The sequence below is a fragment of the Oncorhynchus nerka genome, linkage group LG6, assembly GCF_034236695.1.
Source record: "Oncorhynchus nerka isolate Pitt River linkage group LG6, Oner_Uvic_2.0, whole genome shotgun sequence".
NCBI classification, from domain to species: domain Eukaryota; kingdom Metazoa; phylum Chordata; class Actinopteri; order Salmoniformes; family Salmonidae; genus Oncorhynchus; species Oncorhynchus nerka.
In genome coordinates, this window is record NC_088401.1 from 13,203,996 (window position 1) to 13,217,993 (window position 13,998).

Genomic DNA, 13,998 nt, shown 5'->3' on the forward strand with positions numbered 1-13,998 from the left:
CTCTCTCTCTCTCTCTCCACGATCTCCACGATTCCTCTCTCTCTCTCTCCATGATTCCTCTCTCTCTCCATGATTCCTCTCTCTCTCTCTCTCCATGATTCCTCTCTCTCTCTCTCTGTCTCTCTCTCCATGATTCCTCTCTCTCTCTCTCTCTCTCTCTCTCTCTCTCTCTCTCCATGATTCCCCTCTCTCTCTCCATGATCCCCCCTCTCTCTCTCTCTCTCATCTGTGCACACTCCCTGACACCTGTTACAGTGAGAGTAGCCCCTCAGTACTAAAGGAACTAATCTCTTGGTTACCAGACAGTACAGAGGACGGAGTAGTGAAGAGAGAAGGCAGAGAGAACACGCATACCTCCAGATTCAAATCTCTTTTAAGTCACAAACACTGAATGAATATGCAAGCAGCTATTATGCCCTATAGCTGTTCTCAGACCAGTAGAAGATACAGTACTTCTGAAAGCAGCTTTTCTTTCTAACTAAAAAGGTCTTTATAAATGTCTTTATAGCAGAGACCCTAAATTAAGAGCTGATGAATGCATTTAATGTCAGCACATCGTAGAGATTATATTTCACTTTGAGAGATGATGCGTCTTCAGAGTACAATGATGCTAATTAATAGTAACAGTAGGACTGTAATGTGGTTTTTAATGTGTCTGCACTGTATTCTGGACCATTTGATGTCTTGTTTTTTAAACTGGAATAGGTAATAATCTCTTCTGGGCTGTTCTTATCATATTTGACTTGAATAGGCGTTTTTTAAACTGGAATAGGTAATAATCTCTTCTGGGCTGTTCTTATCATATTTGAGTAATGATTTGGTTTATTGAATAGCTTAGTGCCCACAAAGCACCTCACCTTGTAATATTATTGATTATGTTGCCATATGATTACTATCTACAGTGGCAAGAAAAAGTATGTGAACTCTTCGTTATTACCTGGATTTCTGCATAAATTGGTCATAACATGTGATCTGATCTTCATCTAAGTCACAACAATAGACAGTAGTGTTAATGTCTTTATTGAACACACCGTGTAAACATTCACAGTGCAGGGTGGAAAAAGTATGTGAACCCTTGGATTTAATAACTGGTTGACCCTCCTTTGGCAGCAATAAACTCAACCAAACTGTAGTTGTGGATCAGACCTGCACAACGGTCAGGAGTTATTTTGGACCATACATCTTTACGATACTGTTTCAGTTCAGCAATATTCTTAAGATGTCTGGTGTGAACCTCTCTCCTGAGGTCATGCCACAGCATTTTAAATCGGGTTGAGGTCAGGACTCTTATTTTCATCTGTTGAAGCCATTCTGCTGTTGATTTACTTCTGTGTTTAGGGTTCGTCCTGTTGAGCTTCAATTGGCGGACAGATAGCCTTACATTCTCCTGAAAAATTTCTTGATAAACATGGGAATTCATTTTTCCGTCGATGATAGCAAGCTGTCCAGGCCCTGAGGCAGCAAAGCAGCCCCAAACCATGATGCTTCCTCCACCATACTTTACAGTTGGGATGAGGTTTTGATGTTGGTGTGCTGTGACTATTTTCTCCACACATAGTGTTGTGTGTTCCTTCCAAACCACTCAACTGTAGTTTAATCTGTCCACAGAATATTTAGTAAAAAGCGTTGTAGAACATCCAGGTGCTCTTTTGCGAAATTCAGACATGCAGCAATGTTTTCATTGGACAGCAGTGGCTTCTTCCGTGGTGTCTCATGACCTCTCATGACCCCCGTTCTTGTTTAGTGTTTTACGTATCGTAGACTCGTTAACAGAGATGTTAGCATGTCCCAGAGATTTCTGCAAGTCTTTAGCTGACACTCTACGATTCTTCTTAAACCTCATTGAGCATTCTGTACTGTGCTCATGCAGTCATATTTGCAGGACGGCCACTCCTAGGGAGAGTAGCAACAGTGCTGAACTTTCTCCATTTATAGACACTTAGTCTTACTGTGGACTGATGAACATCAAGGCTTTTAGAGATACTTTTGTAACCCTTTCCAGCTTAATGCATGTCAACAATTCTTAATCTTAGGTATTCTCAGATATCTTTTGTTCGAGGCATGGTTCACATCAGGCTATACTTCTTGTGAATAGCAAATTCAAATTTTGTGTGAGTGTTTTTTATAGGGCAGGGCAGCTCTAACCAACATCTCCAATCTCGTCTCATTGATTGGACTCCAGGTTAGCTGACTCCTGACTCCAATTAGCTAAGTCATTAGCCTAGGGGGTTCACATACTTTTTCCAACCTACACTGTGAAAGTTTAAATTATGTATTCAATATAGACCAAAAAAATACTATAATTTGTATGTTATTAGTTTAAGCAGACTGTGTTCGTCTATTGTTGTGACTAAGATGAAGATCAAATCAAATTTTATGACTAATTTATGCAGAAATCAAGGTCATTCCAAAGAGTTCTCATCATTTTTCATGCCTCTGTAATACCATCATAATCATTTCACAGAGAATGTGTTTGAGTTAGACCAAGCTTTTGGTATTTCCCCTGTGATTTCTGAGAGCACGTATTGCACACACATACTCACAGGGACAGCCAGTGATGTGCAGGCCGGGTCGTAATGCTCAGCTGCTAGTGCTGATGGGTTGTTTGTGTCTTGTAGGCTGGTCAGCTGGCAGACTGATGGATACTGATAGAGCTGAGTGGTGGCCAACCCCTCTATCCTTTCTCTGTGGCTACACACGCACATGCACGTGCGCGCGCACACGCACACACACACACACACACACACCATCTTTTTCCTTCTCATCGTCCTTCTGATCTCCCCTTCCCTCCTCCTGCTGTTTTTCCTCTCTCTCCTGCCTCCTCTCTCTCCTGCCTCCTCTCTCTACTGCCTTCTCTCTCACCTGCCTGTCTCCCCTGCCTCCTCTCTCTCCTGCCACCTCTCTTTCCTGGTTCCTCTCTCCCCTGCCTCTCCTCTGTCTACTGCCTCCTCTCTCCCCTGCCTCCTCTCTCTACTGCCTCCTCTCTCACCTGCTTCTCTCCCCTGCCTTCTCTCTCTCCTGCCTCCTCTCTCTCCTGCCTCCTCTCTCTCCTGCCTCCTCTCTCCCCTGCCTCCTCTCTCTACTGCCTCCTCTCTCACCTGCCTCTCTCCCCTGCCTTCTCTCTCTTAGCCTCCTCTCTCTCCTGCCTCCTCTCTCTCCTGCCTCCTCTCTTCCCTGCCACCTCTCTCCCCTGCCTCCTCTCTCCCCTGCCTCCTCTCTCACCTGCTTCTCTCTCCTGCCTCCTCTCTCTCCTTCCGCCAGATATGTGCATGTGTGATAGCTCTATTTCCTATCCTTTAGGCCATTGGGAAGGTGAAGTCAAGGCTTCCTCATAAACACGCTGAGGAGAGGCTCAAAAAACTTCTTAGCTCTGAAGAGGAAATAAAAAAAATGCTGAGAGGGTTTCCACTTATCCTCTCTTACTCTCTGCATGATCTAAAGCTGATATACAACTTTGTATTCTGAATCAGATTTTAAAACGTGTTTGGTATAGTTCAGCCTACCTGGTTCTTATCGTAAAAGGAGTTATTATTGTCCCTTCGTATCTTCCTGATATGAAGTTGAATTATAGAGTATTTTCTGTTTCAGATGTATTGTATCTGCTGATAAACAGTACAATGTTCCCTCGAGTAGTTCACCAGGTTATCATTGTCAAATAATCATTTGCTCTCAACGACTTACTTGTCTAAATGAAGGTACACGACCGTTCAAAAGTTTGGGGTCACATATGAATTGTCCTTGTTTTTGAAAGAAAAGCCCATTTTTTTGTCCATTAAAACAACATCAAATTGATCAGAAATAATACATTGTTAATGTTGTAAATGACTATTGTAGCTGATTTGTTATGGAATATCTACATAGGCGTACAGAGGCCCATTATCAGCAACCATCACTCCTGTGTTTCAATGGCACGTTGTGTTAGCTAAAACAAGTTTGTCATTTTAAAAGGCTAATTGATCATTAGAAAACCCTTCTGCAATTATGTTAGCACAGCTGAAAACAGTTGTTCTGATTAAAGAAGCAATAAACCTGGCCTTCTTTAGATTAGTTAAGTATCTGGAGTATCAGCATTTGTGGGTTAGATTACAGGCTTAAAATGGCCAGAAACAAAGACCTTTCTTCTGAAACTCGTCAGTCTATCCTTGTTCTGAGAAAGGAAGGCTATTCCATGCTAGAAATTGCCAAGAAACTGAAGATCTCGTACAACGCTGTGTACTATTCCCTTCACAGAACAGTGCAAACTGTCTCTAAACAGAATAGAAAGAGGAGTGGGAGGCCCCGGTGCACAACTGAGCAAGAGGACAAGTACATTAGTGTCTAGAGAAACAGACGCCTCGCAATTCCTCAACTGGCAGCTTCATTAAATAGTACCCGCAAAACACCAGTCTCAACGTCAACAGTGAAGAGGCGACTCCGGGATGCTGGCCTTCTAGGCAGAGTTCCTCTGTCCAGTCTCAACGTCAACAGTGAAGAGGCGACTCCGGGATGCTGGCCTTCTAGGCAGAGTTCCTCTGTCCAGTCTCAACGTCAACAGTGAAGAGGCGACTCCGGGATGCTGGCCTTCTAGGCAGAGTTCCTCTGTCCAGTCTCAACGTCAACAGTGAAGAGGCGACTCCGGGATGCTGGCCTTCTAGGTAGAGTTCCTCTGTCCAGTCTCAACGTCAACAGTGAAGAGGCGACTCCAGGATGCTGGCCTTCTAGGCAGAGTTCCTCTGTCCAGTGTTCTTTTGCCCATCTTAATCTCTTTATTTTTATTGGCCAGTTTGAGATATGTATTTTTCTTTGCAACTCTGCCTAGAAGGCCAGCATCCCGGAGTCGCCTCTTCACTGTTGACGTTGAGACTGGACAGAGGAACTCTGCCTAGAAGGCCAGCATCCCGGAGTCGCCTCTTCACTGTTGACGTTGAGACTGGACAGAGGAACTCTGCCTAGAAGGCCAGCATCCCGGAGTCGCCTCTTCACTGTTGACGTTGAGACTGGACAGAGGAACTCTGCCTAGAAGGCCAGCATCCCGGAGTCGCCTCTTCACTGTTGACGTTGAGACTGGTGTTTTACAGGTACTATTTAATGAAGCTGCCAGTGGAGGACGTGTGAGGCAGCGGTTTTCTTTCAAAAACAAGGAAATATCTAAGTGACCCCAAACTTTTGAACGGTAGTGTATATAGTCTGCATAATGGGACATAAAAGGACATATAGTTAGTTGTTCATAAAGTAACAGTGGTCCAGTAATTATTTCAGAAACTTTCCCTTCAGTCGCTAATCTCTGTAGTTGCAATAATGGCCATTCCTCATCAAAGTGGTTATTTCTTCCCTCCATCGTCTCTCTGACCTGACGCCAGAAGTCATTTCATTCCATGAATACAGAACCTTTATCAATGAAAATCCCCTGGAGGTCCAGAAGGGAAAAGACAGTTGAGGAGTCAGAATGTATTGGACTCTCCCCCTGAAAGGCCTGAGTTTTATCTCCTAATTCCTCTCTGCTAGTAAAAACGGGTAAAGCATCCACCATTTCTTCCTATGTAAATCACAATGACATTCAGCTCTGTGCTCGCTCTCTCATGTCTAAGTATTCCTCATTTTCTCCCCTGGTGTAAATCACATTGACATTCAGCTCTGTGCTCTCTCCCTCATGTCTAAGCGTCTCTCATTCTCTCCCCTGGTGTAAATCACATTGGCATTCGGCACTGTGCTCGCTCCCTCGTGTCTGGAGTGGACCCCGGTGTGTGTGCATGTTAATTGGATTTAGTGTCCGTATTTAACATGAACTGACACACGATACGATGCGGTCAACAAGATGGCGCTGACAGACACGGTTGCCCTGTTTCTAACTTTGCAGTATTTTTTGCTGTTGCTGTTATTTCTTACATTATTTGCTCAGACTTCCCTCAACTGAATCCTTTGTTTGAACTTCCCGAGGCAGCTCTATGTATCCAGCTGGTCTCCACCAAATCGCAGACGCCAGCCCAGACAACATCCCTAGCCGCGTCCTCAGAGCATGTGCAGACCAGCTGGCTGGAGTGTTTACAGACATATTCAATCTCTCCAAATCCCAGTCTGAAGTCTCCACTTGCTTCAAGATGTCCACCGTTGTTCCTGTACCCAAGAAAGTGAAGGTAACTGAACTAGATGACTATTGCCCTGTCGCAGTCACTTCTGTCATCATGAAGAGGCTAGTTAAGGATAATATCACCTCCACCAGACCCACTATAATTCACATATCGCCCCAACAGATCCACGGACGACGCAATCGCACACTGCCCTGTACAGGTGAAATATCTATGTCAGAATGCTGTTCATCAACTACACCTCAGCCTTCAACACCATAGTGCCCCTCCAAGCTCATCACTAAGCTCAGGGCCCTTGGTCTGAAGTCCTCCCTGTGCAACTGGGTCCTGGACTTCATGTGTTGAAAGTAGGTAAGAACACCTACACAATGCTGATCCTCAAGATGGACATGGGTGTGTGCTCAGCCCCTGCTCAACTCCCTGTTCACCGATGACTGTGTGGCCTCTCACATCGCCAACTCAATAAGGTTTGCTGACGACACAGCAGTGGTAGGCCAGATTACCAACAATGATGAGACATCCTACAGAGAGGAGGTGAGGGTCCTGGTGGAGAGGTGTCAGGAAAATAACCTCTCAACGTCAACGTCAACAAAACAAAGGAGTTGATCGTGGCCTTCAGGAGACAGCAGAGAGAGCATGTCCCAATCCGCATCGACAGGGCCGAAGTGCTGTAGGTCAGAAGCTTCACGTTCCTCAGCGTGACGACCTGAAATTATCCCTTCACAAAGACAGTGTGGTGAAGAAGGCGCATCAGCGCCTCTTCAAAATCAGGAGGTTGAAGAAATTTGGCTTGGCCCCTAAGACCCTCACAAACTTCTACAGATGCACCATTGCGAGCATTCTGTTGGGCTGTATTACCGCCTGGTATGGTAATTGCAACCGAAAGGCTCTCCGGAGGGCGGTACGGTCACCCCAATGCATCACCGGGGGCACACTGCCTGCCCTCCAGGATTACAGCACCAGGTGTCACAGGAAGGCCAAGGTCATCAAGGACCTCAGCCACTCGAGCCACGGCCTGTTCACCTCGCTACCATCTAGAAGGAGGAGACCGTGCAGGAGCATCAACGCTGGGATGAGAGGCTGATTAACAGCTTCTAGCTCCAGGCCATCAGACTGTTAAACAGTCACCACTAGCTAGCCTTCCCTGCAGCTTTGAGACTGCTTTGCCCTATGTACATAGCAGTGGCGGTCAGTGCCGTTTAATGGTAGGGAGGATGATTTTATATTTTATTTTTTATTATATCATAATGGTTGACTGTCAGTCATTTTCCATTCACCCAACTCAATGTAACAGCGATAGGTTTAGGATACTAAATGATACTCAAATGTATCATTTACTAAATGACACACCCCTGTCTGATCGTGATTAACTAATCAGGTAGATGTAATTAACTAGGAAGTTGGGGCACCAAGGAAAATATTCAGATAACAAAATTAAAATGTTCCTAATATAACTTTCAGATATTTTAATATCTGATCAATTTATTGCCTTTTAAAATGATAAACTTGGATTGGCTAACCAGTGCCATTGGAACACAGGAGTGATGGTTGCTGATCATGGACCTCTGTACGCCTATGTAGATATTCCATAAAACATCTGCTGTTTCCAACTACAATAGTCATTTACAACATTAACAATTTCTACAATGTATTTCTGATCAATTTGTGCGAAATTTGCAAATCAATCCCAGAACAACAGCAAATGACCTTGTGAAGATGCTGGAGGAAACAAGTACTAAAGTACGAGTCCTATATCTGCATAACCTGAAAGGCTGCTCAGCAAGGAAGAAGCCACTGCTCCAAATCGCCAGTTTGCAACTGCACATGGGGACAAAGATGGGACTTTTTGAAGAAATGTCCTCTGATCTGATGAAACAAAAATAGAACTGTTTGGCCATAATGACCATCATTATGTTTGGAGGAAAAAGGGGGAGGTTTGCAAGCCGAAGAACACCATCCCAACCGTGAAGAACTGAGGTGGCAGCATCATGTTGTGTGGCAGCATCATGTTGTGGGGGTCCTTTGCTGCAGGAGGGACTGGTGTACTTCACAAAATAGATGGCTTCATGAGGAAAGAAAATGATGTGGATATATTGAAGCAGCATCTCAAGACATCAGTCAGGAAGTAAAGGCTTGGTCTCAAATGGGTCTTCCAAATGGACAATGACCCCAAGCATACTTCCAAAGTTGTGGCAAGATGGCTTAAGGACAACAAAGTCAAGATATTTGAGTGGCCATCACAAAGCCTTGACCTCAATCTTATAGAAAATGTGTGGGCAGAACTGGAAAAGTTTGTGCGAGCAAGGAGGCCTACAAACCTGACACCAGCTCTGTCAAGAGGAATGGTACAAAATTCACCCAACTTATTGTGGGAAGCTTGTGAAAGGCTACCCAAAATGTTTGACCCAAGTAAAACAATTTAAAGGCAATGCTACCAAATACTAATTGAGTGTATGTCAACTTCTGACCCACTGTGAATGTGATGAATGAAATATAAGCTGAAATAAATCCTTCTCTCTACTATTATTCTGACATTTCACATTCTCAAAATAATGTGGTGATCCTAACTGACCTAAGACATGGAATTTTTACTTGGATGTATTTGGCTAAGGTGTATGTAAACTTCCGACTTCAACTGTATATCTAAAGCCTTGAAAGCCAAGTTAACAAACAGATAACCAACAATTTCGAATCCCACCGTACCTTCTCCGCTATGCAATCTGGTTTCCGAGCTGGTCACGGGTGCACCTCAGCCACGCTCAAGGTCCTAAACGATATCATAACCGCCATCGATAAAAGACAGTACTGTGCAGCCGTCTTCATCGACCTGGCCAAGGCTTTCGACTCTGTCAATCACCGTATTCTTATCGGCAGACTCAACAGCCTTGGTTTCTCTAGTGACTGCCTCACCTGGTTCACCAACTACTTCTCAGATAGAGTTCAGTGTGTCAAATCGGAGGGCCTCTTGTCCGGACCTCTGGCTGCCCCCCCCCCCCCCTCCCCGTTAATAGTTTGTGTGGAGTTGCTGACTATCGGCGAATAAACTATAAACTATTAAAATAAAGAAAGTCGTATAAACTCCCAGCAATTTAATGGGTAAGTATCCGATAGTTTATAGTCACTATGGGGGCGCCACAGGGTTCAAATCTCGGGCCGACTCTCTTGCTGCTGGTGATTCTCTGATTCACCTCTACGCAGACGACACTATTCTGTATACATCTGGCCCTTCTTTGGACTCTGTGTTAACAAATCTCCAAAAAGCTTCAATGCCATACAACTCTCCTTCCGTGGCCTCCAACTGCGATGTCACTTTTCAAAATAGCCTCCAGCACTCTAATCAGCAAATTGAATGTAGTCTATCACAGTGCCATTCGTTTTGTCAACAAAGTCCCATATACCACCCACCACTGCGACCTGTATGCTCTCGTTGGCTGGCCCTCGCTACATATCCGCCAAATCCACTGGCTACAGGTCATCTATAAGTCTTTTCTAGGTAAAGCCCTGCCTTATCTCATCTCACTGGTCACCATAGCAACACCCACCCGTAGCATGTGCTCCAGAAGGTATATTTCACTGGTCACCATAGCAACACCCACCCGTAGCATGTGCTCCAGCAGGTATATTTCACTGGTCATCCCCAAAGCCAACGTCTCTTTGGCTGCCTTTCCTTCCAATTTGTCTGTGTAGAAGTGTGTAGGTTGTATCCTCTCGCTCCAAGGCCAGATTAATTCAGCCTCTCTGTGGGTTGATGATTGTCACCTAACTCCAAGTCCTATTGAAAGGCTGTTTTGATGTTGCCGGCACGATGAGTCGACAATGAAGGAGGGGGGGGGGGTGCATTTAGTTGTTGGCTCTCTCTGTCTTTCTTATTCAAACACCCACAGCCACACACAAGCCCGAGCACCGTCCCCTTCCATTACATCTGTTCAGTTTTCCACAGCTCCTGTGTGGCTCAGTTGGCAGATCATGGTGTTTCCAACACCAGGGTTGTTGGTTTGATTCTCATGGGGGACCGGTATGTAAATGTATACTCTCACTACTGTAAGTAGCTCTGGATAAGAGTGTCTGCTAAATGACAACAATGTCATATGTTTTTAAGTCTAAACAACGAGAGGTCTCAACCCCCCAGCAATCTTGTTTTTTGAGAGAACCAATCAATGAGCTCAATTTCTAATTAAATATTTTATTTACAAATGGCCTTCTGTCCAGACCAGTGAGTCATAGGTCTTCCTCGCTGTGTGTTCATGTGGGTCACGTCAGCCATATAAATGAATGGGCCGAGGTGTGGTGGTCAATACTGTAACAAGCAAACCCAAGGCCTTTCAGGAGTAAATAGTATTTGCATAATTGAAACAATTTCGAACCAAATAATGGCTCTTGCAGAATGTTATCGTCTTTCAGTGTTAAACACTTGTCTGCTGCCAGTGTCAGTGTTTGCAATGCTGTTGAAAGCTGGTTTATTGTGGGTTTACGGTGTTGTTTATTTACAATTAATTGTTTCTTTTGCTCTTTAACTCCTATTTAGTGTGTTTTCCGTTGTTTCATTGTTCCATGCTGTTTCATTGTTCCATACTGTTTCATTGTTCCATGCTGTTTCAGTGTTCCATGCTGTTTCATTGTTCCATGCTGTTTCAGTGTTCCATGCTGTTTCAGTGTTCCATGCTGTTTCATTGTTCCATGCTGTTTCAGTGTTCCATGCTGTTTCATTGTTCCATGCTGTTTCAGTGTTCCATGCTGTTTCAGTGTTCCATGCTGTTTCAGTGTTCCATGCTGTTTCATTGTTCCATGCTGTTTCAGTGTTCCATGCTGTTTCAGTGTTCCATGCTGTTTCATTGTTCCATGCTGTTTCAGTGTTCCATGCTGTTTCAGTGTTCCATGCTGTTTCAGTGTTCCATGCTGTTTCATTGTTCCATGCTGTTTCAGTGTTCCATGCTGTTTCAGTGTTCCATGCTGTTTCATTGTTCCATGCTGTTTCAGTGTTCCATGCTGTTTCATTGTTCCATGCTGTTTCAGTGTTCCACGCTGTTTCATTGTTCCACGCTGTTTCATTGTTCCATTCTGTTTCAGTGTTCCATGCTGTTTCAGTGTTCCATGCTGTTTCAGTGTTCCATGCTGTTTCAGTGTTCCATGCTGTTTCATTGTTCCATGCTGTTTCATTGTTCCATGCTGTTTCATTGTTCCATGCTGTTTCAGTGTTCCATGCTGTTTCATTGTTCCATGCTGTTTCAGTGTTCCATGCTGTTTCATTGTTCCATGCTGTTTCAGTGTTCCATGCTGTTTCAGTGTTCCATGCTGTTTCATTGTTCCATGCTGTTTCATTGTTCCATTCTGTTTCAGTGTTCCATGCTGTTTCAGTGTTCCATGCTGTTTCATTGTTCCATGCTGTTTCATTGTTCCATGCTGTTTCAGTGTTCCATGCTGTTTCAGTGTTCCATGCTGTTTCATTGTTCCATGCTGTTTCAGTGTTCCACGCTGTTTCATTGTTCCACGCTGTTTCAGTCTTCCATGCTGTTTCAGTGTTCCATGCTGTTTCATTGTTCCATGCTGTTCCAGTGTTCCATGCTGTTTCATTGTTCCATGCTGTTTCAGTGTTCCATGCTGTTTCATTGTTCCATGCTGTTCCAGTGTTCCATGCTGTTTCATTGTTCCATGCTGTTTCAGTGTTCCATTATGTTTCAGTGTTCCATGCTGTTCCAGTGTTCCATGCTGTTTCAGTGTTCCATGCTGTTTCAGTGTTCCATGCTGTTTCAGTTTTCCATGCTGTTTCATTGTTCCATGCTGTTTCAGTGTTCCATTCTGTTTCAGTGTTCCAATGCTGTTTCAGTGTCTGTTTCTATTACATTTTTTACATCAGTGTATTGTGTTTTTGTGTTGACAGGAGGCGGAATGGCACTGTGATGAGTTCACTAAGGGAGCCTGCTTCAGCCGGGGCAAGTCAGAGGTGAGGCTGTTTACAGACTAATCCCAACTTCAAAGTCTGTCCATATTAAAGAGATGCTCTGCTTTTTTGACACCACACTCCACAAAGCAAGTCCTACAGGCTCTATTTTTGTCTAATCTTGATTATTGTCCAGTCTTGTGGCCCAGTGCTGCAAGGAAAGACCTAGTTAAGCTGCTGCTGGTCCAGAACAGAGTGGCACAATTGTAATCAGAGGGCTAATATAAATACTAGGCAGGCCAGTCTCTCTTGGTTAAGAGTCGAGGAGAGACTGACTGCATCACTTCTTATTTTTATAAGAAACAATGCGTTTGAAAATCCAAAATTGTTTGTATAGTCAACTTACACACAGCTCTGACACACACACTTATCCCACCAGACATGCCACCAGAGGTCTTGTCATAGTCCCCAAATCCAGAACAAATTCAAGAAAACGTACAGTTTTATATAGAGCCCTTATTGTCTGGGACTTCCTTCCATCTCATATTGCTCAAATAAACAGCAAACCTGATTTAAAAAAAACAGATAATGCAACACCTCACGGCACAACGCCTCTCCCCTATTTGACCTAGATAGTTTGTTTGTATGCATTGATATTGTGGGCTACGTGTGCCTTTTAAAAATGTATGCAGTTTTGTTCTTGAGCTGCTCTTGTCTATTGATGGTCTGTATTATGTCATTCTGTATCATGTTTCATGTTTTGTGTTGAACCCTATGAAGAGTTTCTGCTGCTTTTGCAAAAGCTAATGGGGATCCTAATAAAATACCAAATGCCCAGATTTAACCCAGACTTATCTCAGACCTAACTCAGACTTATCTCAGACTTATCTCAGACTTATCTCAGACCTAACTCAAATAGGGGAAAATCCATCATGGGCGGCAATGTGTGATTTATGTCTATTGTAGGATTTAGCGGGTTTAGCACACACCTTAAATTATGCTAACTGTACACTGTAATCCGTTCTTCTGTTTGTTTGTTTGTGTGTGTGTGTGTGTGTGTGTGTGTGTGTGTGTGTGTGTGTGTGTGTGTGTGTGTGTGTGTGTGTGTGTGTGTGCGTGGTTTTCCTGCATACCTTCCTGTCCCCAACGGCTTATAACAGAATGTGACCGCGTGCTGAACGGCAGGGGTCACATGTGTATTTCAGTTTTGTGGTCTTAGTGAGAATGGCCTTTTTTGTGTTTACCCCCATGTGAAAAGTGGTTAGAGGCCCATAGTATACACACACACACACACACACACACACACACACACACACACACACACACACAGACACACAGACACACACACACACACACACACACACACACACACACACACACACACACACACACACACACACACACACACACACACACAGACACACACACAGACACACACACACACATGAACATGCGCAAAACGCATAATAGTCATGCAGGGACTGTTCAGTGCATGATTGTCATTGTGAATTACAGACTAAGCTACCTCAGTCCTAGGGAGTTGTTCCCGAATGTTCCTGACTGTCTACTCCACTTGAATTGTTTTATTGTCGTTGCTACTGAAAATACACTCCTGGATGAACACTAGTACACTAAGAATAGCATTAAAGAAGTCATTCATCCCCCTCTCTCCCCTTCTCATTCTCTCTCTCTCTCTCTCTCTCCCCCACTCATTCTCTCTCTCTCCCCCTCTCATTCTCTCTCTCTCTCTCTCTCTCTCTCCCCCTCTCATTCTCTCTCTCTCCCCCTCTCATTCTCTCTCTCTCTCTCTCTCCCTCTCATTCTCTCTCTCTCCCCGTCTCATTCCATCTCTCACCCTCTCCCTCTCTCTCTCTCTCTCTCTCTCTCCCCCTCTCATTCTCTCTCTCTCCATCTCTCATTCTCTCTCTCTCTCTCTCTCTATCTTCCCTCTCATTCTCTCTCTTTCTCCATCTCTCTCTATCGCTCTCTCACCCTCTAATTCTCTCTCCCCCCTCTCTCTCTCTCTCTCCCCCTCTCATCCCTCCCTCTCTCTCT

The 13,998-nt window shown here is 44.3% G+C and overlaps 1 protein-coding gene across 1 annotated transcript in view; it reads left to right on the forward strand.

The window, feature by feature from the left end:
- The window catches only part of LOC115117765 (semaphorin-5A-like), a 251,760-nt gene that overhangs the window by 121,568 nt on the left and 116,194 nt on the right, over positions 1–13,998 (forward strand). Inside the window, exon 5 of the mRNA XM_065019047.1 lies at positions 11,944–12,006. Within this exon, the coding sequence (XP_064875119.1) occupies positions 11,944–12,006 (63 nt within the window). The remainder of the gene's footprint in view (positions 1–11,943; positions 12,007–13,998) is intronic.